At 53.6% G+C, this 25,115-nt stretch overlaps 9 protein-coding genes and 1 non-coding gene across 10 annotated transcripts; 5 read left to right on the plus strand and 5 right to left on the minus strand.

Annotated features, from left to right (window-relative positions):
- Positions 1 to 610: 610 nt before the first annotated feature.
- B0T26DRAFT_641418 (uncharacterized protein) lies at positions 611 to 1,561 on the minus strand (the record flags this gene model as incomplete). Its single annotated transcript, XM_060437337.1, has 1 exon — positions 611 to 1,561. One exon carries the CDS (start codon positions 1,559 to 1,561, stop codon positions 611 to 613), a length of 951 nt encoding a protein of 316 aa, XP_060298198.1.
- A 571-nt stretch (positions 1,562 to 2,132) lies between these two features.
- B0T26DRAFT_739546 (Elongator complex protein 4) lies at positions 2,133 to 3,977 on the minus strand (the record flags this gene model as incomplete). The annotated part of the gene is made up of 2 exons (XM_060443726.1): positions 2,133 to 3,221; positions 3,819 to 3,977. The coding sequence occupies 2 exons, from the start codon at positions 3,975 to 3,977 to the stop codon at positions 2,133 to 2,135; spliced, it is 1,248 nt and encodes a 415-aa protein (XP_060298199.1).
- Positions 3,978 to 4,719: 742 nt separating this feature from the next.
- B0T26DRAFT_642825 (NUDIX hydrolase domain-like protein) lies at positions 4,720 to 6,131 on the minus strand (the record flags this gene model as incomplete). Its single annotated transcript, XM_060437479.1, has 2 exons — positions 4,720 to 5,683; positions 6,085 to 6,131. 2 exons carry the CDS (start codon positions 6,129 to 6,131, stop codon positions 4,720 to 4,722), a joined length of 1,011 nt encoding a protein of 336 aa, XP_060298200.1.
- A 2,623-nt stretch (positions 6,132 to 8,754) lies between these two features.
- On the plus strand, positions 8,755 to 9,384 carry B0T26DRAFT_674001 (uncharacterized protein; the record flags this gene model as incomplete). Its single annotated transcript, XM_060439661.1, has 1 exon — positions 8,755 to 9,384. One exon carries the CDS (start codon positions 8,755 to 8,757, stop codon positions 9,382 to 9,384), a length of 630 nt encoding a protein of 209 aa, XP_060298201.1.
- Positions 9,385 to 10,326: 942 nt separating this feature from the next.
- Positions 10,327 to 13,917, minus strand: B0T26DRAFT_739550 (nucleoside phosphatase family-domain-containing protein; the record flags this gene model as incomplete). Its single annotated transcript, XM_060443727.1, has 2 exons — positions 10,327 to 12,428; positions 13,905 to 13,917. The coding sequence occupies 2 exons, from the start codon at positions 13,915 to 13,917 to the stop codon at positions 10,327 to 10,329; spliced, it is 2,115 nt and encodes a 704-aa protein (XP_060298202.1).
- On the plus strand, positions 13,916 to 14,468 carry B0T26DRAFT_749700 (uncharacterized protein; the record flags this gene model as incomplete). Its single annotated transcript, XM_060445141.1, has 2 exons — positions 13,916 to 14,032; positions 14,226 to 14,468. The coding sequence occupies 2 exons, from the start codon at positions 13,916 to 13,918 to the stop codon at positions 14,466 to 14,468; spliced, it is 360 nt and encodes a 119-aa protein (XP_060298203.1).
- A 453-nt stretch (positions 14,469 to 14,921) lies between these two features.
- Positions 14,922 to 15,849, minus strand: B0T26DRAFT_641911 (3' exoribonuclease family, domain 1-domain-containing protein; the record flags this gene model as incomplete). Its single annotated transcript, XM_060437390.1, has 2 exons — positions 14,922 to 15,649; positions 15,717 to 15,849. 2 exons carry the CDS (start codon positions 15,847 to 15,849, stop codon positions 14,922 to 14,924), a joined length of 861 nt encoding a protein of 286 aa, XP_060298204.1.
- A 433-nt stretch (positions 15,850 to 16,282) lies between these two features.
- Positions 16,283 to 17,391, plus strand: B0T26DRAFT_211324 (uncharacterized protein; the record flags this gene model as incomplete). The annotated part of the gene is made up of 2 exons (XM_060433799.1): positions 16,283 to 16,382; positions 16,547 to 17,391. Coding segments are annotated over 2 exons (621 nt in total), but the record flags the coding sequence as incomplete, so codon positions are not given.
- A 3,600-nt stretch (positions 17,392 to 20,991) lies between these two features.
- B0T26DRAFT_641581 (Anp1-domain-containing protein) lies at positions 20,992 to 22,863 on the plus strand (the record flags this gene model as incomplete). Its single annotated transcript, XM_060437356.1, has 5 exons — positions 20,992 to 21,101; positions 21,210 to 21,889; positions 21,952 to 22,271; positions 22,334 to 22,429; positions 22,492 to 22,863. The coding sequence occupies 5 exons, from the start codon at positions 20,992 to 20,994 to the stop codon at positions 22,861 to 22,863; spliced, it is 1,578 nt and encodes a 525-aa protein (XP_060298206.1).
- Positions 22,864 to 23,382: 519 nt separating this feature from the next.
- On the plus strand, positions 23,383 to 23,454 carry B0T26DRAFT_t88. The gene has a single exon. It is a non-coding gene; the product is annotated as a tRNA-Arg (tRNA).
- The last annotated feature ends 1,661 nt before the right edge of the window (positions 23,455 to 25,115 follow it).

Here is a 25,115-nt window from a genome sequence, read left to right on the forward strand (position 1 = left end):
CCAGCCAGCCGTCACCTCTCCAGTTCCACGCCTCCCTTGGCCCCAGAATCCCCCGCCTAGATATGTACAGTACGTACCGGCAGCGAAATCAGGGGCCTGGAGGATGGAAGTTGCAAGGTCTGTTTAGGTAGGTACATACTTAGACCCTTTTGCAATGCATGCACTGCAGAATACCTATGTACAAATAAGATTCCGTAAGGCGCCAAAAGCTTCGTTCATTTGCTGGCAGCGCAGACAGGCATCTTGAAAGTTTTGGTAACATTGTTCTCTTTCTCCTTTTTCTTTTCATCGTTCAAGACCTCAATAGGCCGCGTAGTGAAGTCCCATGTCCTCGCTATGTAGTGAACAAGGCAAGCTAGGCCAAGGGCTGCAAGGTCGTGTGTACTGGTGACGTGACTCTAGAGTCAATCAAGTGAGTAGATGGGTAGAACCAAAGCCGATTTACATCATCGCCAACAAACAGCTCACATCACAACCCAACCATGATATTCACAGATTTCTGCAACCAAGAGAGGCGTAGTATGGTAACCGCTAAAGATTCGTATTCAAATGGGGTATCAACCGCGTAAAAAGGAGATATAAACGACACAGAAATGCCCAACCATGCTTCTTACATAGCTGCCCACTCAACGCAGAAGACCCGCACATCCTCGTCTCCGCCCTTATCGCCATCGGCGGACACATTGGGCCCCCCTGCCGCTTTCTGGTCATTACGCGCCGCACCGAAAAGATAGCTCTTCTTGACGGCCGTGCCTAACCGGCCGCTGGTGAGAAGATCGAGCATGGGGATTTCCTCATCCCACCCATAGCTATTGGCCAGGTAGTGGGCGTGGAATCTGAAGGGGTCCCCGGGGTAGACGCTGTAGTCTCCCCCGAACCGGAGCCCAGGGGTGATGAAATATCCCCTTGCATTCAAGTACGCCAAAAGGAGATCGGAAGAAGGCAACTCTAGAGCAGCAACGCTGCTAGGATTCGGCCGGATCAGCGCATTGCTGGTGGTGGGCGTGATGGCGGGCATGGCCTCTACAGTCACTGTCTTCGGAACGGGCTTGGAAACTGGCCGAGAGTCGAATAGCGTATCTCCACCGGCCCCGTCTATTATGCTCGTCTTCTTGTCGTCCAGACCGCTGCCAATGGCCGGGCCATCTTTAGATACTTGGTCCCGCGGCGATGGCTTCCGCTTATCTGCGTGCTTCGCCAACGACCTCGCCTTCGCATCCGCGAACACCAGCTGCGCGTTTCTGCGCTGCGACTTCAGGGACGCGATATACTCTCTGCGAGCAGTCTCATCCATTGTTTTCAATTGGGTCAGATGGTCAGCCGACTCATCGGCGATGTACGCAGCCTTCTTGTCAACCAGGAGCCGAGCCTCTTCCGCGTACAGTTCAACGGGCAAGCCGAGGAGGACGTTTTGCGTGGCATTCTGCGGCATGGTGCCTGTGAAGACGCTGCAGATTCCATGCTGACGCCTAATGTGCACGACGTCGTCAATGTCAAAGACAAGGTATCGACCCGCAATCTTGGAGATGCGGACCTGCCGATCTGCCACCGGCGATGCCATTATCTCGGCTGAAGATGTTCTATAATGCCCCAATTAGATGCGGTCCAAAATAGGTGCAGGTATGGGAACATTGAATGTGAATTGGAGTGTAGGTTCATAAGCCTTGGATTCCGTATTGATCATCACAGTGAAAATTCAGGGGATTGACAGATTATACGTTTGTTTCATAATCATGGTGAAACACTCGCGCCACGAGAAATGTGTAAGAAATGAAGCTGTGACTTACCAATCGTCTTGATTGACTGCAGGCGCGCAGCCAAGGAGTGAAGAGGGAGAAGATGAGTCTTGGGTTTGAAGGATTCTACATCCTTTATAGGTTTGCGCTGTGGCAGAAAATTTCGAGCGGTAAGTTTTGAGTTTGCGCTGCACCCCACTGTCCAACCTGAAATTGCCTAACGCTTGCGGGCGGTTTTGGTGGGGCTACGTAAGGCTACCTGGCACCGAGCGGGCTTAGGCTTGGCGGGTGTCTTGTGCTTGAGGCTCAGCATCTAGGCAATGGAACCTCAAGTTAGGAGGGATCAAAAACCATCAACACAGGTCAACAAACTCGGAAGATGGAACTGTGAAATAATCAAAAATCAATGCCATCTTTAATCGTGCTTGCAGGCGATTTCTCCTTGTGGTCGTCATCCTCCATTGGCGGGAGGCTGTACGGCTTGATGACCAACCCCCTCGACGCGCTCAAGCTGAACGACAGGTTCTCGCGGAAGGAGCTTGTCTCGGCCCCGCCCCCGCCCTTCTCATGGTACACGGGCAGCGAGTGTATTCTGAGGAGCCCCTGGGCCTGGTCGCTGTTTCTCGAGTCTGTCTTAGAGGAGGTGGGTGGCGCTGCCGCCCCAGGGTTGGCGGGCAGAGGGATCAGCTCGACCACGCCGTCAGAGAGAAGCTCCATCCAGCGGACGAGGCCAGAGCCGCGTGGGAAAAGCGACGTCGGAAGCGTGATGAGCGCCGTGAGCTGGGCACTGTATTGCCTAAGCAAGGCTCTCAGTCCGTGCAAGAACTGCAGGACTTCAGCCGGCTGGCAACATCGAGAAGCGTAGAGGCTTGGCAGAAGAAGGCTCGGAATAACCAGGCGGTGGATTTCCGTCGCAGGCGCCGCCTCCAGCTTGGATCTCAGGTGTTTGATGATAGCAGCGAATGGGGAGACGGTGCTGGAGGCAGCCGAGTCGAGCGTTGGCGGGCCGGTGCTTGGAGTAGAATTTAGCGACCCTTTGCATGAAGTCGACGCAAGGCGTTTGGTCAGATCAAAGGCGTGACAGAAAACCGAAGCTGCGCTGCTGTCGACCCGGCCCGCAGAGGCCCCAGCATTGTATGCATTGCCCAAGGCCTCGTACCTCCACGCAATCTTCATCCTATCTTCGACGGGAGCTGCCGGTTGCGCCGCCTTTGACTTGGCGTCGGGAACAGCCACGCCAGGAAGCTGATGTCTCCACTCCACGGGTAAGCCCACCACATGCACCTGGTGGCCTTGCACGAGCCCTTCGGCAGCATAGTACCGTAAGAGCACGCCCGAGAAGTCAGTCGTGCCCTGCTCCTCGATCATCAACGACGTGCCCATGGGGAGACCGCCGTGGCCGGCAAGGAGCTGGTCGAGCGAGGCCGTTCCAGTAGACGTGGTGGGCCTGCCTTCCAGAGGCGACGGCCGCAGTCCTGGCGCAAGCTGCGGCTTCTCTGATTTGGTCTGCACCACTGCCGGGCGGCCAGGGCGGGCTGTCGAGAGCACCATATTTTTCTTCGTGAACGACATTGTTAGTATGCCGTTTAATATCCTACCAACAAAACAAAAGATTGCCTGCGGAAACGGAAGGGACAATGCTAGGTTGTAGTTGGAGTCCTTCCCGTCGTCAGGGAGGAAAAGCTTCCTGCTGCTGCTGAAAGAAGACCCATATTCCGTGTCTTTGCCTGCCGGAAGCGGAACCCCTGCAAGAGCTTGCGGCGGTCACCCCAAAATAAAGAATAGAGCCCCACCTGCTGGGGTATTTCACCACGCCTTGGCGTGAACGGCCACGCTGGTAACGTATTTTTCCCTTGTCAAACCTCATTAAAGACCACGCATCGCATTTGCAAAAGAGACTGCCAATCAAAACCTCGCCCAACACTACGCTTCTAACCACTCCCCAAGCCCCTCCAGCTATAACCGCGCCCTCTTACCAAAAAAAAAAAAAAAAAAAAAACTCCAACCCCACAATAAACCCCCCCAAAAAATCGCAATGGCGGGCATGACATCTGACGCGTTTCTCTTTCACGACCGATTCACGATCGACGAGATAAACGACAAGAAGTACGACCGGTGCGAGCGGCTGTACGGCAAGAACGTGGGGAACTCGTCCGAGGACGGCGAGCCGAGCAGCGTGGTCATAGAGCTGGACGTGAACAAGGAGCTTTTCCCGACCAAGGTCGGCGATAGCGTTGACATTGTGGTTGCGAGCACGCTCAACCTCGACGGCACCAAGGAGGACGACAAGGGCTGGCGCGACGACCGGAAGAGGGACGAGGACAGGGCCTCGCTCGCCGACAACTACGACTACGTGTGCCACGGCAAGGTGTACAAGTTTGAGGACGGCAGCGACGGCCAGACAATGTGAGTAGGGATTTCGCAAATGCCGCCCCCCCACCTCCAAAAAAGCGAGCAACTGGAATGGCCTATGGAACGGGAGTGTCGCCGTGGTTTAAGGCCTGCTATGCGTGCAAAGAAGATGGCTAACCTGGAGAACAGCACGGCATACATCTCATTTGGGGGCCTACTCATGAAGCTCGAGGGGCCGTACAAGAGGCTCACGCCGCTGCGCGTCGATTATGTCTATCTCCTGGTTAAGAAGTAGGAATTCTTGCCAAGTATTCTATAGATGCGCACATTGTTTCCGGTCGTGGGAGAAAAGACCAAGTGGGAAGATGAAACTAGTTGGGTGTACAGGGAATTGAATGGGGGGGACGACGACATCTATAAAGAAAAGAAAACTCCTTCTCATCATTGTGCGCCACAGCCCCCAAGGTTGCTTCGAAGCTAGATAGTTACAGTTGGGGAAAATAGGCGTTCGGGGAAAGGAAACCAAAATGGGCAGGAAAGCCCCCCCCGGCGAAATGTGGATTAAGAGATACCCGGGGGAAAAGGCGCGTCTATTTCAAAATGCACTCTGTGTCGTATCTGGAAGTCGTCTCTAATGGAAGCTGTGGTGCGGCCCCGGAAAGGATATGTATCGATGTGTTCTGGTGCGTAGCTCTTGGTAGTGAGGCTCGTTCTCAGGTGTGCAGATCCCGTGACGCAGAAGGAAATCGAGCATGACCAGGGCGCAGTTTGGCTTCCACATTCCCTGGGCCAGCTGCTCCTGGATCTCCTCTACCGTGCGCAGGCTAAAACTCTCGACCTCGCCGTCATTGGGCTCGGGGATGACGCTCCCGTCAGAGGGCAGCTCGAGGTCGTAAATCCACTGGCACTCTGGATAGATGTAGCCAGGCTCCCCGCCCGAGCGCTCGTCCGTGATGAAGATGTATGTGACGTTGCTGACTTCTCGTGCATAGCTGCGCACGACCATCTCGGGTAGCGAAGCCTCCTCGTCGGCCTCGCGAATGACGCACTCGAAAGGGTCCTCGTTTGTCATCAGCCCGCCGGCAACGGTGTTGTCCAGCATGCCGGGGTACGTCGACTTGGAAGTGGACCGTGTCGGGACCCATATGCGGAAGTCGTACTTGCTGTCGGCGTCGCGGCGGCGGATGAAGGCCGTCATGTGCACGCCGTACCGCGTGGTGCCAAAGAGGCCCATGGCGGCACGCTCCATGCTGAACAAGAGCTCACCGTGGCGGCCGTAGACGGGCCAGATCTCGTCGCGCCAGCCCTTGAGTAAGCGGAACTTCTGGTTCTTGCGCCAGTACGCCGTCAGCTGGGCGACAAGGCGGGTGCGCTCCTCTTCCGTGTCGAGCTCGTGGAAGAGAGCCACGGTCCGGTCGGTAGGATTGATATCCATGCGGCCCCTCACGCTGGTGGGCGTCTTGACCAGGGCATCGACGACGGCGATTGGCAGCCAGCCGATCGGGAACCAACCATCGCCGTCTTCCCAGACGAGCGCATAGAGCGCGTTCGTGAGCTCGGCATAGCCGGCAGGGTCCTTTTCGGGATCCGGAAACCTTCAGTGCGCAATATCATAAAGTAAGCGGCCAATTCCAAGACGCTTGCGATGCTCGTAAGTTTTGCATTTATTTTTAAAGTTTTGAGTTCTGCTTTTTTTCTTTTTCCGCCTTGCCCAGCCCGAAGAACAGATACGGCCAATGCACAAGGCGCGCCACCAAACTAGCGAGCAGCGACTGCCGACCCGCACATGCCTTGTTGCACAGCATGGTTCGGGGGGCGTTGCTAGGGGGGGTGTGCAAGTGTAGAAGGGGGTTTCCAGAAGCGGGCCGGGATTGACGCCTTCGCCGCCGGCCGCATAGAGGGGTCGCGCAGGTGCAATTCTGACTAGGGGGGCATGGGCATGGGGGGGTGTACAGATTAGGAAAGAGGAAATTGAACAAGACACAGCAAGACTTACACATCGCACTTGTTCAACAAATCGATATTGGCCAACCGACGGGTCATGGCTGCGGCAGAGGTCGAGTTTTTTTTCTTCTCTTCCGAGGATTGGTGTTTGGGAGGGCTTCCGGTTCCGAATGCGGGTTCCGAACGGCAGGGACGTGCCAGAAGTATTGTTAGGTAGGGTACGGACGGAATAGATAGACACGGTAAGGTACGGTAGGTACGAATACTTGAGTTTGCGACTGCCGTGGATGGAGCTGGGCGGCTCGTACAACACCATGAAACTCGGCAGAGCTGTGAAGGAGATGGCAAGCAGGCGATCCACGGCAATTCAAAAGGGCACAGCCAAATGGCGCCTTTATCACAAAAAGCCACTTCGGTCTGCTCGGGGTCGCTGGACATCAGTCCCGTCTTTCAAACTGCGATAGTGATGGCCCAGCTTTGCTCGGGTGTGCGCCAAGACTGCGTCCGGCTTGACAAGCCAACGGTTTCGCCCCGAGCCGGGGCGCTCAACCACGGTTCCCGTCCCAGCGGCGCCCTAGGTGAGTGGGCACTGGCCTAAAGCATGTGCCTCCAGCGGGCACCCAATGGCAATGGAACCGAGCCGCACTCCCATTGAGTCCATGCCCGGTTTCCAATCCGAAGGCGGGCAGGGCAGGGCAGGGAGCAAGACATGGACTTCATCCCCTTGGACTTTGCTTTGGCACCGGTAAAACTACCTTGTAAATACCCACTTTTATACCAAGATAAGGTAATTGAAGGCATTCAGGCCAATTGACGGCATTTTCCTAACCCACAACGCCCAGAGTGATCCTCACTATTTGGCCAAAATTGCTTGGCGCGGAGAAAAGGTCGACTGGTGCCGAGGCAAAGTCCAAGGGGATAGAAGCAAACGAGCAGCCAAACGCGTCGGGTGCTCTCCAAGACCCAAGGGTTGTAACTTGTCGGCTCCTGCAACCCCACCACGGCCCGGGACGGCACAGCGACACTAGGTCTCAGCTTTCTGGGGTGTCTTGGTATGGCATGGCAGCTGCAGATCACGCTCGAGTCTAGAAGCTGGGCGATGGTTCTAGTGCTCACTCTTGCGCGAACTACCTGGCGTGCAAACCCTACCTTGGACGTGCGAACCACAGACGACAGTCTAACGGTTATTCGAACCTAGCGTCATGAGACGAGACGACTGCCGATCATTTTGGCCGGCCTCGTGGAAGCCGGGACCAGGTTGACAAATTCACCATTGCGGTTCCCGGTCTCCTATTCCTATGAGGTATGGCATGTGGGTAAAGGAACAATGAAAGGGGAAAACAGCCCAGCGAGAGGGGATTGAGGGGAAGAGGGGTTGCCCATACGTAACAATTTTTAGGTCGTTTTGTCGCCGAGCCGCAGCGCAGCGGAGGAACCAACCTACCCGACCAACCAGCATCTGCACGTCAACCGTTATAACGACTTTGACTTATTTAATCACTAACGAGTCTTCCTGCATGCGCGTGCGCTCCCGCCCTCGGACGAGCAAGAGGTAAACACTGCGATAACACCAGTTACCTACACCGTCCACACCAAGACGACTTGGACCCGACTGGAGCAGTTTATTAAGCTGCACGCTCGCACAAGCCGTGTGCGCCCCTCGCTACCGATTTTGAGAGTTGCCTGAGGGAGGGCGGAGTGCCGCTTCGGAATAATCGCCTGACTGACTGCAGATCATCAGCGAACGGTCCACATTGACAGCATTCGTTGCACGCGCTCACTAGGTTTCTGACCGTTATCTATTGCGTCGGGTCGCCTCAGGTTGCTCACCCAGACTCGCAACCCCCCTGGTCCCTGCTTCCATTACTTGTCGCTGGCCCGCCTGTCCGCCTGCATTGGCTATCTGCATGATCGCATCCACCCACAGCGCAGGTATCGGTATTCGAAAACGTACAGTACTATACCTCCATACAGCTTCAACCGACACCTCACCCGTGCGTGCCCTTGCGGCTGGTTACCAACCTACCTAGGTAGCTCGCCAACACGTCCGTCCATCTCAAGCACGGCCACCAACTAGACTACCCTAGCCAGGGCCCCAGTTGACGGGACTCCCTCCTATCGTGTCGTGCAATACTTACACGGCCCCGCCGTCCCGTCCGTCATTATTCTGTCACTCGCAGCGCTCGTCACGGCCCCCCAGGTTCCTGCCTAAACCAGGCTTGTCGGCTTGAGCCCCGCTCTCAAGGCTATCGGCAACTGCATTGTCATTGCCATTGCCATTGCCATTGGCATTAACATTGGTAGACTAGGTACCTCGAACACTAGTCCCGTAGTGTAGAGACAACTCCAGGTTTGTTGGCAGGCACTACGCCCGGTTGCACTCCCGTCATACCACTCCGAGCACGCGAACGCCGAGAGCACGACCGAGAACCATCCATCACTAGCCTTAGCCTGTGTTACTGTCAACTATCACTCGAGCACACCACTAGCACTGAGACTCGGGCAGGTGACAATCCGAGCCGGCCGCCAGAGCCGAGAATTCGGGGAATAAGCGAACCGTGTACGGTAGCGGCACTCACGGACAGGGAGAGAGGAAAACCCCCCTTGCCTTGGACAGGCTAGGACCATATATACTATAGCACGTGCTCTATATCGCGCCTCCCATATTCCTTTCCGCAAACCCGCCCGCCCGGTCTCTTGTCTTTGGACAGACATCGTAACCATGTCTCAACCCCTCTTCGGCCTAGTCCCTGCGGGCCAGCCGGTGATTGTGTCCCCCTCGGAGACACCTACGCCGACTACTTTCTTATTCGCCATCCCAGCCGCCAACTCGCCGTCGCCGTCGCCGTCGTCAGCCTCGCCCTCCTTCTCGCACATCGTAGTGTTTCTACTCCCCGGCATCGTGCTCCCCGAGGGCACCGCCGCAGCCATCTACCTGGTGACCCCCGGCCAGGACGGACCGGCCTCCAAGTTCCTGGGCGGTATCGGCCCGGGCAAGGAGAGTGCCATCTTCAAGCTGAGCGCTTCTTCGGCCGCCGGGAACGTCGTTCTGGGCATCTCGCTCGAGCCCGCTGACTCGGTGGGCGCCCGAATGGCCGAGATGGCGGCCGCCAAGTCGGCAAGTAGTAACGGCGGTGCGTTGGTCCCCGTAACTTCTTCTTCTCAGGCACAGCAGCCTTCCACCATAGTTCTCGCCCAGCGGATCATACAAAACGCGTTCAACTTCTTGGCTAGCTTCAGCGGCACGGCCGGCCAGGTCGAGGTGGTGCCCCTCAAGGCGTTTGAGGAATGGTGGAAGAAATTCGAGTCCAAGGTCCGCTCCGACCCGGGATTTCTGGAGCGGAGCGACTGAGTAAGCGAGCCAAAAGAACGAAAAAAGGGAGGTGAGAGGCGAGGGTTTAGGTAGGTGCTTTATTTTGCCGCTCGCCACACTCTGGTTAGCTTTGCTGTGTTCTGGCTATCCTGGAAATTTGGTAGGATGCTATTTTCGCTAGGCTGATCTAGTGAAGGGCATATGAGACTAGACTAGACCCTCTAGACCAACAAATAAAACAATCCTCTAGTGAGAAAAGAGAGGAGGAAGAAAGAGACGCCCTAGATTCGAAGTGAGCACGCCTCAAGTCTTTCTCGTCCATGGATGCCAGCATCAAACCACTGCCCTTCAGAATCAAACATCCATCAATCACCATCCCATCCAGATTCCCCGAACAAACAAAGGAGGAAAGAGAAAGGGAGCAAGCAGCGCCGTCACGCCTCACCGACATGTCGCTCACCATTGGCATGACGGCGTACGAGGGGCAAAACCAGAGAACGAAGGAGATAGGTGGCAATGCATGAAAAGCAACATCAGAATTCCGCTCTATTGCCCATCGATCGGATCGTCTGAAAACCCGTCCTTCCGTACATGTGAAATCATTCCATCACATCAATCACACCCGCCGTGCCGTACCGACCCAGAGAAAAAAGCAAACTGTCCCCCATACCTAACCAAGTCAGTCCCGACCCGAGTTTAATAATGATGATGATAACCAAAAAAAAAGGGACATAGGAAGAGAAAAAGAAATATGTGTACATGGAAGAGAAATGGCGGTGTTTTGATTTTTTGTATATCTCTTTTTTGACAACCGCGCCCCGAATCTGACGATATCTGATCAGACCGCAAATAACCAACTCCAACAACACCCACTCACGCCTGGCTGGCTAGCTGGCAACAAGGGGCTCCCGGGGTATGTGCCCTACAAAGCAAGAAAACTCAAACACGGTGAATTGAACAGAAGATGCCTGCCGTATGCCGTCAGTCCTGCTGCAGCGGCGAAATGAGCGGGCTCTTCTGGCGCGTGGGGCTGCCCGCGCGGCTCCGCTTGCCGGCGTGGAGCATCTGCAGGCTGCTAGGCAGGAGGCGGTCTCTGCTGTCGGTCCTGACGACGAGGCCGCTGCGGTCGAGGGCCGAGCCCGAGGGCGTGGGCTCGAACTCGGTGAGGTTGACCTTGGGGGTGGCGAGACCCGAGGTGCGGCCGAAGCCGGAGCCCTCGCTCGAGTCCGAGTGGTCGTTGTCGCCGCCGTCGGATGACGACGACGAGTCGACATCGCCCAGCTCAAAGTGATCTGCATCACCCTCCTCCATAACGCGCTCGTACATGGCCGACGGCCGCCGAAAAAGCTTGTTGGTGATGATGGACAAGCCGCGCCCGCCGCCGCCCTTCCTGGGGCTGCCTGGCCGCCGCGGCCGGTGGAAGAACAGTGCGTTCACCTTGCCGTACAGCCGCATGCGCCGCTCCCTCGTGCGGAAGAAGTAGAGCAGCACGACGAAGAGCAGGAAGAAGATAAGGAGGCCCGAGGCCGACCTCGACTTGGCTTTGTCAAGGAGGTCTTCGGCCTCGAGGTCCCAGTCGTCGTCGCCGTCGTGCGTCTCGTTGACGTGGCCGTGCGGATGCCAGCTGGACCCGGCGAATTGGAAGTCTGAAGGTATCGTCTCTGCGGCGTTGCTGCCGAACCCTACGGGGTACCTGTCGTCGCCGCTCTTGGGCGGTATCTGGCCGGCCGCGTACAGCACCATCTTGCCTAGCGTCCAGCTGACCTCGATGTCGCCAATCTTGTCGACGGGCTGGAAGGGGTCCAGGAAGCCCTGCTGCTTGGCGTGTTCGAGAGCGCCTTTGGAAACGTTGGCTGCCGGCAGCTTCTCGATGCCAATGCGCGGGATCCCGATGCCATCATGCAGCACGTTAATCAGCCACGAAGCCTTGAAGCAAGCCTCCTGTGCAATCTTGGCGTCCACTTTCTTCCGTGTGTCGAGCTTGGGTACGATAGAGTCCCAATCCCGGCTGCAAAAATCCTTTACTCTTTGCTGATACGTCTTGAAGTCATACGCCTTGTCGCCCTCGCCTCCAAACACACCGTGTGTTGTATGCCAGTATTCCGACACTCCAATGAAGTGGTTGACGTCAAAATCTATTGCCGGCACATGCTGGCCGTTGAGTAAGCAGGGTTGGTCCCGGCATGGCTTATCCTTCCCGAGCAGAGGGTGGGTTAGTTTCAAACATTCATCGAACGCCCCCGTGCCGAGTAAAGTAAGGACATCTGTCCTGTGCCCTCCAACTTGATCGCCGTCCAGTGTTGTCCGTAGCCCCTTTGGCATACATGGATCAGGGAGTTCATTCTCTGCAGAAGGCGTATACAGTTCCCTAAGGCTCTGAACATATGATTCCCGTGCTTGGTTAACGCCAAATCCAAGCCATGTGGCAGTGAAGACCTTATATTCAGACGCCGAGCCGTCGATGGTGCGCATTCGCAGCAGCTTCAGGTCGTTTGAATGTTTCTCGGCCTCGGTCGAGTTGGGAGCAAATGCAATCTGTGCTGATGCGCCACCCATGTCGAGAAACCCGTACGTATGGTGGCCCTTCCCGTGCTGGTGACTGTCGGGCTTGTCGAAGCCTCCCAAGAGGTAATTCGAGGCAATCCAACCATACAGCCCCTCGGTTTCGCCTGGTATTACCTGGATGTGCAGGCCGCAGTCTAGGAGGGAAAAGTCGGTATTTTCCTGGAAATAGCGACAGATTTGGTTCGTCAGGGAGGCCTGTGTGGAATCAGGAAGTAGGCGCATCCCGGCCGTAGCCATTAGGAAGATGGGCGTGTCCTTAATCTTGTCTTCGGGTATGATCTTTAGGGCATGGTCGATCAAGGACTGCAGGTGTTCAGGGCCGACCCGAGAGGGCTTGTCGCCAAACTCAGAGACGCCGGGGCGAATCTTCTTAGTCCATTTCTTTTCCGTCACCAACCGCGGCAGACTCCCATGTTCTTTTTTGGATGCATTCTTAAGCGCCTTCTCTGGGTCTTTCCATCGGTAGATGTGAAGTCGTGTGCCTGACGATCCGGCGTCGAGAATGACACCCCATCGCCCTGCGAGTCTGGGTCAGCGACACAGCAGGAAGGAAATGGGCAAATGCTCCTACATTTTTTCCCCATCTGGAAGAGAATCGGTCGCGCGCTGACTGGTTGAGGTCAGATCGGTCCTAAAGGTTTTCGAAGCGTGAGAGAAAGTCGGCCCTCAGTGCATTGGAATTGATTTTCGTCGTTGGCGTCGGCAGCTGTTTGCGGTAGTTATGCGCGCGCACGGCGAGAAGGCTCGCGGGGAATCGGAGGCTGCAGTTTTAGGGTGACAACAAGGACGGAGCGAGCGAGAAAACAATCTGTGGATTGATTAGATGATCATATAGGCGAGGCGTGATAGTTGCAAGAGCGAGAGTGTCCAGAGGATTGATTATTATCGCGGTGGCTCGAAACGAAGGAAGACGGCTCGGAGGACTGCGTTGAGCTGAATAGGCACGATCACGTAATAGGGGGCGATCGCTGGCGGCGACAACAATCCAGCACGGCTTGGCAGCGTGTTTTCAGCGGCCCGCCGGGATGAGCGTCGCTGTGGGTGGATCTAGCCAACTAAAAGATGGAAGGTCTACGGTTACAGGGCCTCGTAGCACCAGGAGCCCACAGTGCACTGGATTGTGTGGCACGGCGTAGTCACCTGATAATTGTGTGCTCGGTACAGTCAATATGCATGCAGCCAGACACTATGATCCACCCAGAGTTTACGTGGCCGCCAAAGATCGGCCTGCATGGAGAGTGATTGTCACCTCAGACTTGATCCGTTCCGAGGAACACGTAATCCTCTGCGTATTTCGCTGCGTATTTCCAGGCGCCGCCATCATCTGGACGGCTGGCGTGGGATGATTAGAATGATAACCAGGAAATAAAAAGATGGAACCAACGACAACGTTTCATCCTCTATTTACCACTCTTGACCCCTCCGAAGGGACGGATACGGCTTGACCTCGTGTTTGTGTGTACTGCATTTACAATCGCATTTCCAGCTTACTCACAAAGTTCAAGTTACCTAGCAACACGGTCAAATTTATGTTTATTTTTACCACTTTAAGCCCAAAGAACTAGACCGGCCGAAACGATGCGACAGTAGTACACATAGATAAGTGAATCCCCATGGACTAGTTAATTGCGAGCTCTTTAAGTCCAGGGCAGCTCAAGTTTACTTTACAGGCCTCCCGACAACTCCAAGGACATTATGATTCTGAACCGCTTCGAGATCACACGCCTTGGGCTTGATTTGACGAGAGCCAGAACAGCCGTTAACATGTTGTGCCCAAAAGTTATTCGAAGCAAGTGCATATGTTTGGCTGAGAAGTTATAGTCGGGATCATGTACGAATACCCATATGGATACCTAGTTGACATTCTGTACAGTGTGAGCCTACTGACCAGTCTGCCCTGTTTGAGAGAAAGTACTACCAACGTGAAGGCTCCTTCGTCAAGAGGAGCCTGCGATCCAGAGAGTTCCAGACTAAATACCGCGGTCTCCACGTGCCTCGACTCGGCATGGAGCGCCTGAAGAACGAGGCCGAGTCGTTGAGATATGTCCGCTCTCACACCGATATCCCGGTGCCGGCCGTGTACAGCGACTTCGAGGACGACGGTGCATACTACCTCATCACAGTATGTGGAAGGTATCTATGTCAAAACTTTCGGATGACCAGAAGGCCACCGTGACAGAAGAGCTCCAGCTCCACCTAGCCAAGCTCAAGACGTTGACGTCCAACAGGATGGGCGGGCCGTCTGGCATATCGTCATTCCCCCGTATCGGATCATGCAGTGCACGGAGCCTAAGGAGGACGACTAGCGGCTACAGTCTTCCGAGCACAACGACTACGTCTTTTGCCACAACGACCTCTCGCAGCCAAACGTCGTCGTCGACCCCGAGACGTTGAAGATCACCGCGATTCTCGATTGGGAATATGCTGGCTTCTTCCCGGCACGCTTCGAGTCACCTTTCTACACCAGACTCGGGCCGTCAAGTGCCATCGACGGCGAAGTCGATAACGCAGCCGAGCTAGTTGACTTCCTCAAGTCTAAATCTAAGATAGCGGCTTGAGCTCGCTATCGACCTGCGACTGGAAAGACTTATGGGCGTCGTTTCAGCTACGCACATCACGCCAGCGCTGGCTGTAGTTTTTGCGTGAATGTTTATACCGGAGCGTGATGGGCAGCCCCACACTATTACACAGTCTTACCGAGGCGAGGCGCAATCATCACAAGGTAGTCTGCTCTGCACTTTGTAAACCGCTTGTGGCAAGGTATTGTCCCTGGTAGAATGCAAAGCGAATCTACATCGCCTCCTACATTCACCATCCCGTCTCTGGCAATTGGTAGAATGCTTGGATACGAAATCAGAAGAGTCTCTATGTGTATATCATATCAGGTATATCCCATCGTAGAAGAGGGGGGGGGGGGGCAAAAAGCAACCAAAGAGCCGCAGGTTGAGACCACGACCCTATGTCATGGAATGTAGAAAATGAAGGAATAATGCTGTGACACGGGGGGCTCCTCATCCCACAGTCTCGCCGAGACACTCGACAAGCACGCGGTTTGCTTTCGCAGATGCCTGTATCCCCTTTTCGACAAGCTTCGTGTACAGCTCGGCGTCCGAGGCAGGCAGATCGCCCTTGAACCACAGATTTGTTACCTCGTCTCTGGTGGGCAGGTAGGCGATGCAGCAGGCGGCCAAGATCCTGTCGTGCTCCGAGGGAATTGGGTCGATGACGATGCTGGGGTTGCCGTCGCCCTTGTCGCTGACGAGGGCGGCGACGCCGCCCGCGACGGTGTCGATGCAATCGATGCCGGCGTCGGCCAGGGCGGCCGAGGCGACGGTGATGCAGCCGCTCAGGGCGTTCATGAGATCCCACGACTCGTCGCCCTGGGTTTTGGAGGTCTCGCGGTCTTGGTCGCCCTCGATTATGGACACGATGATGTCGACGCCGCTCTTGGGCCATCGGTCGGCGATGATGGCGCCGCGCAGAGCGGCCTCGAGGTGGGTGCCGAGGTCTCGTTCCGACGGGTCGCGGAGATAGCCGCGCCGTTGCCTCGTCGCAAACGGGGCGTATTTGACGTGGGTGGAGAGGATGATGTGTGGTGAAAAGGGGCTCGATCTCGGTAGAGACCTTGGCCCGTGGACGGTGCAGCTGAGCTTCAGGCCAGAAACGCCGCTCCTTCCCGATGTCTCAATCTCTAGGTAGGCAGACCCGGAAGCGGACGGGGTGACACCGGTTTTCAGGTCTAGGGAGTATTAGTCTTATTGTATCTTTATTGTGCAGTGTGATGGCGTGTGCGCGTAAAGTCTTACACATTTTGCGGATTGCATTTGGAGGCCTAGATCTGCCGCCTCTTGACCCCGCCACTTCGCGGCTCGCTCCATCTTCAGAAGCTGGAGGTATTGTGGCGCCGACAGGCCCATTGATGCGTCTTCTGTCGCTCATGGTGTGTGCGGTGTGTGAAAGGGTGAAGCGATTGACCGAAAATGTAAAATGTCACCCTAGCAGTCTTTGATGATGCCGCCCTCGACTGGTTAGAGGTCCTCCCTGCCGAAATGAAATCCCCTTTTGACGAGAGTGAAACGGATGGGATAATATCTGCAGGGATTTGCTTATGCCTTCTGTTGCAGCGAAATTTCTTGGATGAGTGAGTGAGTGTCGCTACAGTCTGAAAAGACTTCTGAAATCTGTTTGTCGGTCGGTACCTGAAGCAAGGTCTGGCCGTGGAAAGCACGGACCAACAGAGATCCCCGTTCTCTGGTTGCCCCCGTTGTGGCACGTGATCTTCCCTCTCCGCAGAATTGGGTAAGGTATCCATAATGCCAAGAATTTGATCCGTGATCCATTTTATGCTCCAACTTCAATCCAAGTGCCAACGACGAAAATACGGGTACATGGTAAACTTGGCCAACACAGTAATTTTTTTGCATTTCTTCAGAGATGGTGTACTACTTTTGTTTGGAGGGTGAAACGTAGGGGTAGGTACGGTATCTCAGATGTCTTAGGCTTGTATCCGTACCATGCATGCGAAGTCCTTTGCGAAAACAAACCCCCCCCACCCCCCACTGACGGCACCGACCTCTGGTGTATTTGTTTGCTCAACTCTGAATCATCCCCTGGTTCCTCTTTGGGGTTTGCAAAGGTACCACCAACCCAGGCAGCAAGTATCTGACATACGCACCCCTACTTGCATCTCGAAAACGAGGCACACTGGCTGTCGCTACAATGCACACTGAGCATGTTGCATTCGCACTCGATGCAGTAAATAGCGGAAACCCGAGAGCCGTCATCAGCACCCATAACAGAAAACCCCCCTTCACAGACCTGGCCGCAATACGCCTGGCCATCAGATGGCGCCAGGTCGCTCTATCAAGGACGATTCCGCGCTGGATGCGAAAGGTCCAAGTCGAGAGGGTCAGGCGAGCTGTTTTGGAATTCGTGAACGGCCCCCATAAAGTTGGCAAACTGCTTGGGGTGCTGCCGTGCAAATGTGCCGCCTGGAGAGCCATCAACGTAGATGCATTGGCCATTCAGAGTATAAGCGTAGAGACCGTGCCGGCCAACAAACGGCCAGGTGCTGTGATCTCTGGTGGATTCGAGAGCATCGTACGAGACTTGGGTGCAGTTCCAGGACGCCACCAGCCAGATGGGCAGCATAAATAGGAAGAGACCAATGATTCGGCGGGTCATTTTGCTATTTGGAAGCTTGGTGATTTCCGAGGGTGAATGCTTAATAAAACGATGTATGTTGGGGTCGGCCTGGGATTTCGACTTTCGAGGGGAATGGTTGGGCTTTTATAGAGACGAAATCCTTCATCAGCGGTAAATGGCCAACAATGCGCAGGCCACGTCAATGGGCTCATGTGTCCCCATGTGTCCCCGTTTGTCGTTCTAGAACTTGCGTTTGACAAGCACACTTGACAAGTACAATGCTACATTGTGCCCAGGACTGATTGTTAAAAGATTAATGAGATTGCGTTGTAAAATGATGCCTTATCAGGGAGGGTTACCCGTCGAATACGTAGTTGATGGCATATGACATATGCAGTGGTTGGCTATCTTCCTTATATGGAATAAACCCCGTATATAGAACTGTGTCTGCTTGTTGTCTATAAAGAAGACGAATCTTTATGTAGTCAGTATTCTTTGGATCCTTCCCGAGGATAATTTACTTTATATTATTTGTCCCGACGTTCTAACTATCTAGGTGATACTCTCAGGCTGTTCAGTTGCTGCAGCCAAACCATCGTAACCTCTCAAGCTCTCTCGCTGCAGCCGAACCAGCACTCTCTCAAGCTCTCTCGCCGCAGTCACAACCTAACCATCGCAACGCCGTCCCAGCCATCAAAGCCCGAGGTCTTGCACACCAACAGGATACGAGGGGTTCTCGTGGAGCTCGCCTTATACCACTTCTTGCCGGTTGCCACTATTGTAGCACTTCTCAGCTTCCATATCTCCCATCACCAACACCAATACCACCTGATTACGATTTACACCAAAATACTGAATCTTTGAACAACCATACCACAATCAATTGTGAAGCCATTTATAAGCAAAATATAGCAAAATGTAGCTAACTGATCGCTCAATCCATATATTGTGCAAGCACCCTAGCTGCACGCCCAGATCTAGTCTTTCTTGCAGGTATAATATCATCATCTGCAACATCCTCGTCGTCGTCTTCTTCTTCCATCTCTTCTTCTTGCGGCTCTGCGGGAACCTCGCCGCCTAGTAATATGGTCCCCAGTGTCATGAACCACTTATTGAGGGTTCGGAATTTTCCTTCTTCTTTTAGGCGGATGGATGGCTGATGGAGATGAAATGTTGGTGCACCCAGGGCGACTTCAAGGAGTAGAGGTAGAGCTCGTTTGCTTGTTGGCGACGGAAGGAAGGAAAGGGTGTTGTAGAGCAATTGCTTCGCTTGCGTTAAATAGGTGATGGAAGGAACTGGAGCGATTAGTGTTTTGGGGTGCCGAGGTTAGCGGGTCTAAATTGACTACGGTATTGTTGTTCAAAAAGGGAGAGTTTCGGTGTAAAAGGGTGATCCACTGCTAGGGTAATCCGTTGGGGGGTGGGGTATGGTACTTCAAATTTTCAAAAGCCAACGTAAACAACTTAAAAAAATACATGGATATTTAAAAAAAAAAAAAAAAAAAAAGTATATGTAAATCGGCAAAAGGCATCCCTTAGAGCACATCCCCGACTTCGCCGTGACCGAGTCCGACTACTCAATACCGGAGAAGTGCTCAAGTACCTACCTACCTACCTAGGTAGGTCAGGTACCTACAAAAAATGGGGTGTAGATTATTGCGGAACAATGTTACATAGTTATTAAGTATTTTCTAGGTTGATAATAGCGCTGCACACCCTAACCTTCTAACTCTATGTAGTTTCTAAGGTACTCCGTCCTGCTCCATCTGCCTCGCCTCCCAGGGCTCTAGTTCGATCAAGCCACAATGCACGGTTACGAAACTTTATTTTTGCAACTGCCCCACCTGAGGCTCTCCCCACCAGCACCGCCACAGGCTAGAATTTTTTCTTGTTAAAGCCAGAAAATTTTCCGCTCAACTACCAATTTTTCCTCCTCAAACACATCACAGTCTGCCCGACATGGCACGACATCGCTAGCTGCTTCAATGGAGGCGCAATGTCCGGAATCTTTGTGCTCCAAGTGGCTAGCCATCCGTCAATTATCGCATTGCGAGGTGCTCATTAACGGGCCCAGCTTCCTTGCATTCTTGGTGGGTAGTCTTTCGCTCTCGAGCCCCAACACTGGCGAAGCGGGCTCGAGAGCGAACGGTGATAGGCAGAGTAAGTCGAGTCCTCAATTTTACCCCCTCCCCTCTCCCACTGGTATGAAGAATTTCTATACCACAGTTCACGCGATTTTCAATGAGCGAAGAACACATGCACTACCATCTGACTCAGCCTTTTGCCCACATCGTCTTGTCTCCCCAATTATTGGGTGTGCCCTAGACTAAAGAGTCAAAAAGTTTACAGTCATACCAATCACCAATCTGCCCGCCCGTCAAATTGTACCAGGTAAGGCTTTATTCTCTCTTGATTTTTGAGCTCAGCCCTATGTCCATGATGAGAAACCATATATTACAGTTCTGCTTCTGAAAAAGAATGAAAGATACCCTATACCAAAAAACTCTCTGATCTACTCTCTACCTCTAGAAGTCATAATTGTATTCTCTCAGGATTCTGCTAACCTCCAACCAGGTTTATTATCACTATCCGATCAAAGGTACTGTTGTATCTGCCCGCCTTTGCTCTGCCACTTGTAAGTGTTGATGTCGTTGGACATTTTTCCTTTGATGATGACAATAGTCTATCCATTCAACGATGCCCGCTGGCTGAGCCATCCATCCGCACTACAGCACTCCTTTTGGGGTGTGATGACTAGTTGTGGTGTTATCTTTTAGGGTGTAATTTGGCTTCTGTGCTCGAGTTTCCCATGCACCGTTTTGATGCATAGGCGCCTCAGGCCAGTTATGGTGTTGAGTTAAAACGGCCTGTCTGATTTGCAAATTCACATCATCTTGTTCTTAGTCGCAATCGCAACCCATGCTGACTTGAGCAATGTTCTTATCTAGCCTACTTGAAGCTGCACTCAGGTATTCCGTGTTTCTCATTTCCGATGTAGCTTTGACAAAATATTGGGACACAGTCTCGAGCGGCATCTTTTGCTTTTCTCGTTGGTTGTCCGCTACAACTTGTGCCGGTATTGCTTGTAAATTGCGGCGGACGGGTTCCGGAATTGTTCCTTCCCGTCTCTCTGAGAAAATAGATAGCGAATCGGTATTGCTGTAATCGATACTCGATTTTGACCTTGGGAAATAATCATGCAGTTTGCATCTCCAAGAATACAATTAAATTACAATGTTACTTACAATCGATGCCAACGGATGTGGACGAAGCTCAATCTGGAAAAGAACGTGAAAGTGGTGGCCTTTTCCGGCAGACCGTTGCAGCGGCCCCCAGAAGTTGGGAACTTAATTGAACATCAGGTGGCTGCATTGGGGATCGGGCAAGATCTTTGGCGATCGAGTGCGTAATTCGGGTTACGTTGGTCGGTGGGGGCTACGGGGCATGTACCTCTTTCCGGGCGGCTCGCAGGATGAGTCTGGGTTGGATCGCAGCCTGGTGACTGGCTAGAAGGACCTCGCTGACATGTACCCGGTAGGTACCTGCTTTGTGCTTCAGCTTTATGAAACGAAAGGAGCCAAGCCTGTCACCAGAAACAAAACGCCACTTGAACAATCCTTGGGGGTGAGGCTGGTGCAAACACCTTTTGCCAACCTGCTAACAGCAGCTGCACAACGTGAAGGACATCGCTTGCCGCTCCCTATCCGCCATCTGCCTGCCTTTCATAACCAACGATGCATTGACCGAGAACCTACCTAGACGCCGTTGAATTCGCAAAGATCAGGTCCTGCTGAGACGAAATACACAGGCACCACGGAAGCGCACAACGGGAGCGTGCACGCTGGACTTTTTCGAGGCCGCGCGCAAAGGGAGTAGCTTTCAGTCCAGGCCCAGGCCGCCCGCGCCCGCGCCCGCGCCCACATCAGTGCACCGCCAATGCTGCCATTCACATCGTCGTCAGGGTCAAAGGCGGTCCCTCGACATCATGTGAGCGGATATTCCAATGGGTATCCGCGGGGGAACACATTTGAGATCTCTCCCCACAGGTATGTCTCTCGCTTCCGTCCATTCCTATGCCCCCTTGCGCCTTGCCTTGCCTTCCCGAGGCCGACCGGCTGACTGAGACCCGACACCTCGTCTTCCCCCGACGCCAGATTTCAACCCAGAGGCACCACACCCGCGCTCCGGAGACGAAAGCGACTTCTCGTGCGGCTCGGAATAGCCGTCGCCACCGTCACTCTCTTCGGCCTCTTTGTCTGGCCCCGCAGCTCCATCTTCTCCCTCTTCTCCTTCAGCCTCTTATCCACCGGAGACGACTTCCAATTGGAAACAGTGCGGTACTACGACCTGTCTAATGTCCAGGGCACCGCAAGAGGGTGGGAACGCGAGGAGAGGATACTGCTTTGTGTGCCGCTGCGCGACGCCGAACCGCACCTGCCCATGTTCTTCTCGCACCTGCGCAATTTTACCTACCCGCACCACCTGATCGACCTTGCATTCCTCGTTTCCGACTCCAAGGACAGAACATTAGAGGTCCTGACGAACAACCTCGAAGCGATCCAGGCCGATGAAGACGACACAAAGCCCTACGGCGAGATTTCCATTATCGAGAAGGACTTCGGGCAAAAGGTTAACCAGGATGTCGAGAGTCGCCACGGCTTCGAAGCCCAGGCGAGCAGGAGAAAGCTCATGGCACAGGCAAGGAACTGGCTCCTGAGCGCGGCGCTACGGCCCTCTCATTCGTGGGTCTACTGGAGGGATGTCGATGTCGAGACGGCTCCGTTCACCATCCTCGAAGACCTGATGCGCCACAACAAGGACGTGATTGTACCAAGTGAGTCCCCCAGCGCAGCCGAATATGGATTCTTGCTACGTTTGCTAATCGTGTGTCCCAAGACGTGTGGCGCCCACTACCTGACTGGCTCGGTGGAGAGCAGCCATATGATCTCAACTCTTGGCAAGAATCAGAAACCGCCCTAGCACTTGCAGATACGCTAGACGAAGACGCCGTCATCGTGGAGGGCTATGCCGAGTATGCGACCTGGCGGCCCCATCTCGCATACCTCCGGGACCCCTACGGCGATCCCGACATGGAGATGGAGATCGACGGCGTCGGGGGTGTTAGCATTTTGGCAAAGGCCAAAGTGTTTCGACATGGTGTCCATTTCCCCGCCTTCAGCTTTGAAAAGCATGCCGAAACTGAAGGGTTCGGAAAGGTAAGTCACTGCCAGCCACGAACACTGTCGCGGATGTACTTTTATAACTAATAACTTTACAGATGGCTAGGAGGATGCAGTTCTCGGTCGTTGGTTTGCCTCACTATACAATTTGGCACATGTACGAGCCAAGTGTGGATGATATCAAGCACATGGAGGTAAGCACAGGTCCCCAGTGTTTTGTCTCTGAAGACTTTTGAGCTAATGGATCAATCAACAGGCGATGGAGCAAGAGAGACTCGCTCGAGAGCAGGAAGAGAGAGATAAAGCCGAAAAGGCAAAGAAGTTGAAGGAGTCATTCGGCGACGCCACAAGCCAGTGGGAGAAGGACAAGAGCGAGATGCACAACATTGTGTCTCAAGACAAAAAGACGGGTTCCGGAGACGTGGCGCCCAAAGAAAAGGCGAATGCTGAGCCCGCCCAACCGGCCCCGGGCAAAGCTGCTGCTGATCAGGCAGCTGTCGAAAAGCCCATTGCCAACAAGCCTTCTGCCGAAAACCCGGCGGCTAAGAAACTAGCTGAAAAGGAGAAGGTCGAGGCGTCAGCAAAGTTTGTTCAAAAGGAGACGAAGAAGGAAGACAGGAAGATATGATTGTCTCAACCTTGTTAGCTTGTTGCAAAGCAGAATGATATCAGTGGCAGTGACGCAAGAACAGCGACGACTTATTCAGGCCGGGTTGCCGCAAGCAAGCACGGATAGGTTACCGGGCTCATCATTGCCTTGGCGTTATATGTCTAACCGGAAAGACCAAAACGGAAAAGACTAATCTTATGTATGTACACTAGGGGCGGGTCTTTGGGGCCACGGTATCATGGCAAGGGCGTTTTGGGCTTGTTTAGGACAAAAAGACTACGGGTTTGCCAGACGCAATAGCACACGCACTGCGAGGGATAGCTACCCGTTTTTTGCAGCTTCGAGATTCAATCTTTTGCTGCAAGTTCGGGCGCAATCTTACGACTGCATTCCAAGCCTCTACTTGGTCAATTGTTTGAGATACCTGATGAGCGGTTTGTTTCCAACACAAATGCTCCAGGGTTGCTACTTTATATAGAGCTTGAACCAATATACTCCCCATCAATTGGGTAATAAGTATCCTGACGTAAACAATTCGGCCTGCTGGCTCAATGGCAGAGCGTCTGACTACGAATCAGGAGGTTCCAGGTTCGAGACCTGGGTGGGTCGCATTCTCGTTTCTTTTTTGGTTACCTCCTACATTGAGGTAGTGGAAAAGTCGTGGTTAATGAGTGAGTTTTAGGACTCCATAATCCAACATTCTCAGAGCGTACCGTTTTACGGCCTAGCAAACACAAACTATGTCGAGACCGGATGATAAGGGGCCAAGGAGTCAAACATCATTACGGCCTAGCAAGCACAAACTATGCCGAGACCAGATGATACGGGGCCAAGGAGTCAAACATCGTTAATTAAAGTTAAATGTTTGGATGGCTGCCCTGATCAAATAACAAAAACGCGACTCCCGATCTTCGCCCGATAGAACCATGTCCAAGATATCTTACATCTAGAGTCTTTTGGAAGTCTACGCGAGAAAGGTACTATAGAACTACCTTGGTTTTTGGATGGTAATCCGTAAGGGCGGTATTATGGCCTCCGATCCAGCTCGGCAGATGCGGCTGAGACCGGCAAAGTAGGCCGAGCCTGCACCACCCTGATCAAAGGCTTACAACCAGTCCTAGGTGAGCGTAATGGGGACGCCGGAACTTTAGTCAAGGCCCAGGCCCAGGCCAGGCTCGGCCACGGCGAAGTCGGGGACATTCCCCGGCTGCAGGAGGGTGATGAAGGTGTCTTGTGCCTCCAGCCACTACGCCCCGATGAGATAGAACGGTGGTTAGACGATGGTGGATCCCAGGAGCTTGGAGCAAATCATCTGCCCCGCTTGAATGGACAGGGTGTAAGAGGTGCCCATATCGGCCGCGGTCTACTAGATTTGCAAACCCAATGGCAGAAGCAAACAACCCTTTAGGGTATCTCAGCCCCCCCTCGAACCAGTTGACAAAAATATCGGAGGACAAGGGACCAGCCGGGGAGAGCTTGTGGCAAGAGGGAAAGAGGGGGGGAAGTGAGTTTACAAATCCGGATGGCAGCTGTGGTAAAAAAAAAAATGAAAGAAAAATTACACGCCCTCCGTATTCCCCAGTACCTTAATCTCTGCGTTATTGTAAATCCCTAAGTACCCGAATTATCCAAGTCCTGCTGACCCGGAATTAAGGGGTCCAGGGCAGAAAGAGATTCGATTACAAGTCCTGTTATTTACTCCCTTGAAATCTAGTGTGATTTTCCCTTTTCCTCCCTCATAACAATCCTGGCATGTGCGTTTGACTAGCAAGATTTATGTTTGCTTCATGCAGCCAGAAATCCAATACAAAGCAGTGGACGCTCCGTATCTCACAAAACCAGCAGAAGACGAGTCACGGGCAGGTATATCATGTAGTTAATATATCGAAGAGAGAGAGGCACCAGCTCGTGCGTGGAACCCAGAAGACCTATTTTATCACGAAAAGGGTAAAAGTTTCATATAAAAGCCTAGGGGGGGATGGAGAACGGGCTAAATTTAAGTCAAAGACGTCAGTCAAGGTACCTATCACCCGCAGCGCGGTTGGTTATGGAAGTGCACATACAGGCAGAAGCAAAAGGGCAAATCTCCAAAGATGCATGGACTCGGCCGCCGGTGGACCAGAACGCAGCTGGGTTGAAAAAAACAAGAGAAAAGTAAAACCCACACAATCGAGTAGATCTGAGAGGCCACACCTACCACCCCCTGGACGTCATTGTACTAGAATGTTAGTAAGTCAAGCTGCTTAGCCTCGGAAAGTTGGAGGGTGTTT

This window comes from Lasiosphaeria miniovina (assembly GCF_030549165.1).
Source record: "Lasiosphaeria miniovina strain SMH2392-1A chromosome Unknown B0T26scaffold_3, whole genome shotgun sequence".
In the NCBI taxonomy this organism is placed as follows: Eukaryota; Fungi; Ascomycota; class Sordariomycetes; order Sordariales; family Lasiosphaeriaceae; genus Lasiosphaeria; species Lasiosphaeria miniovina.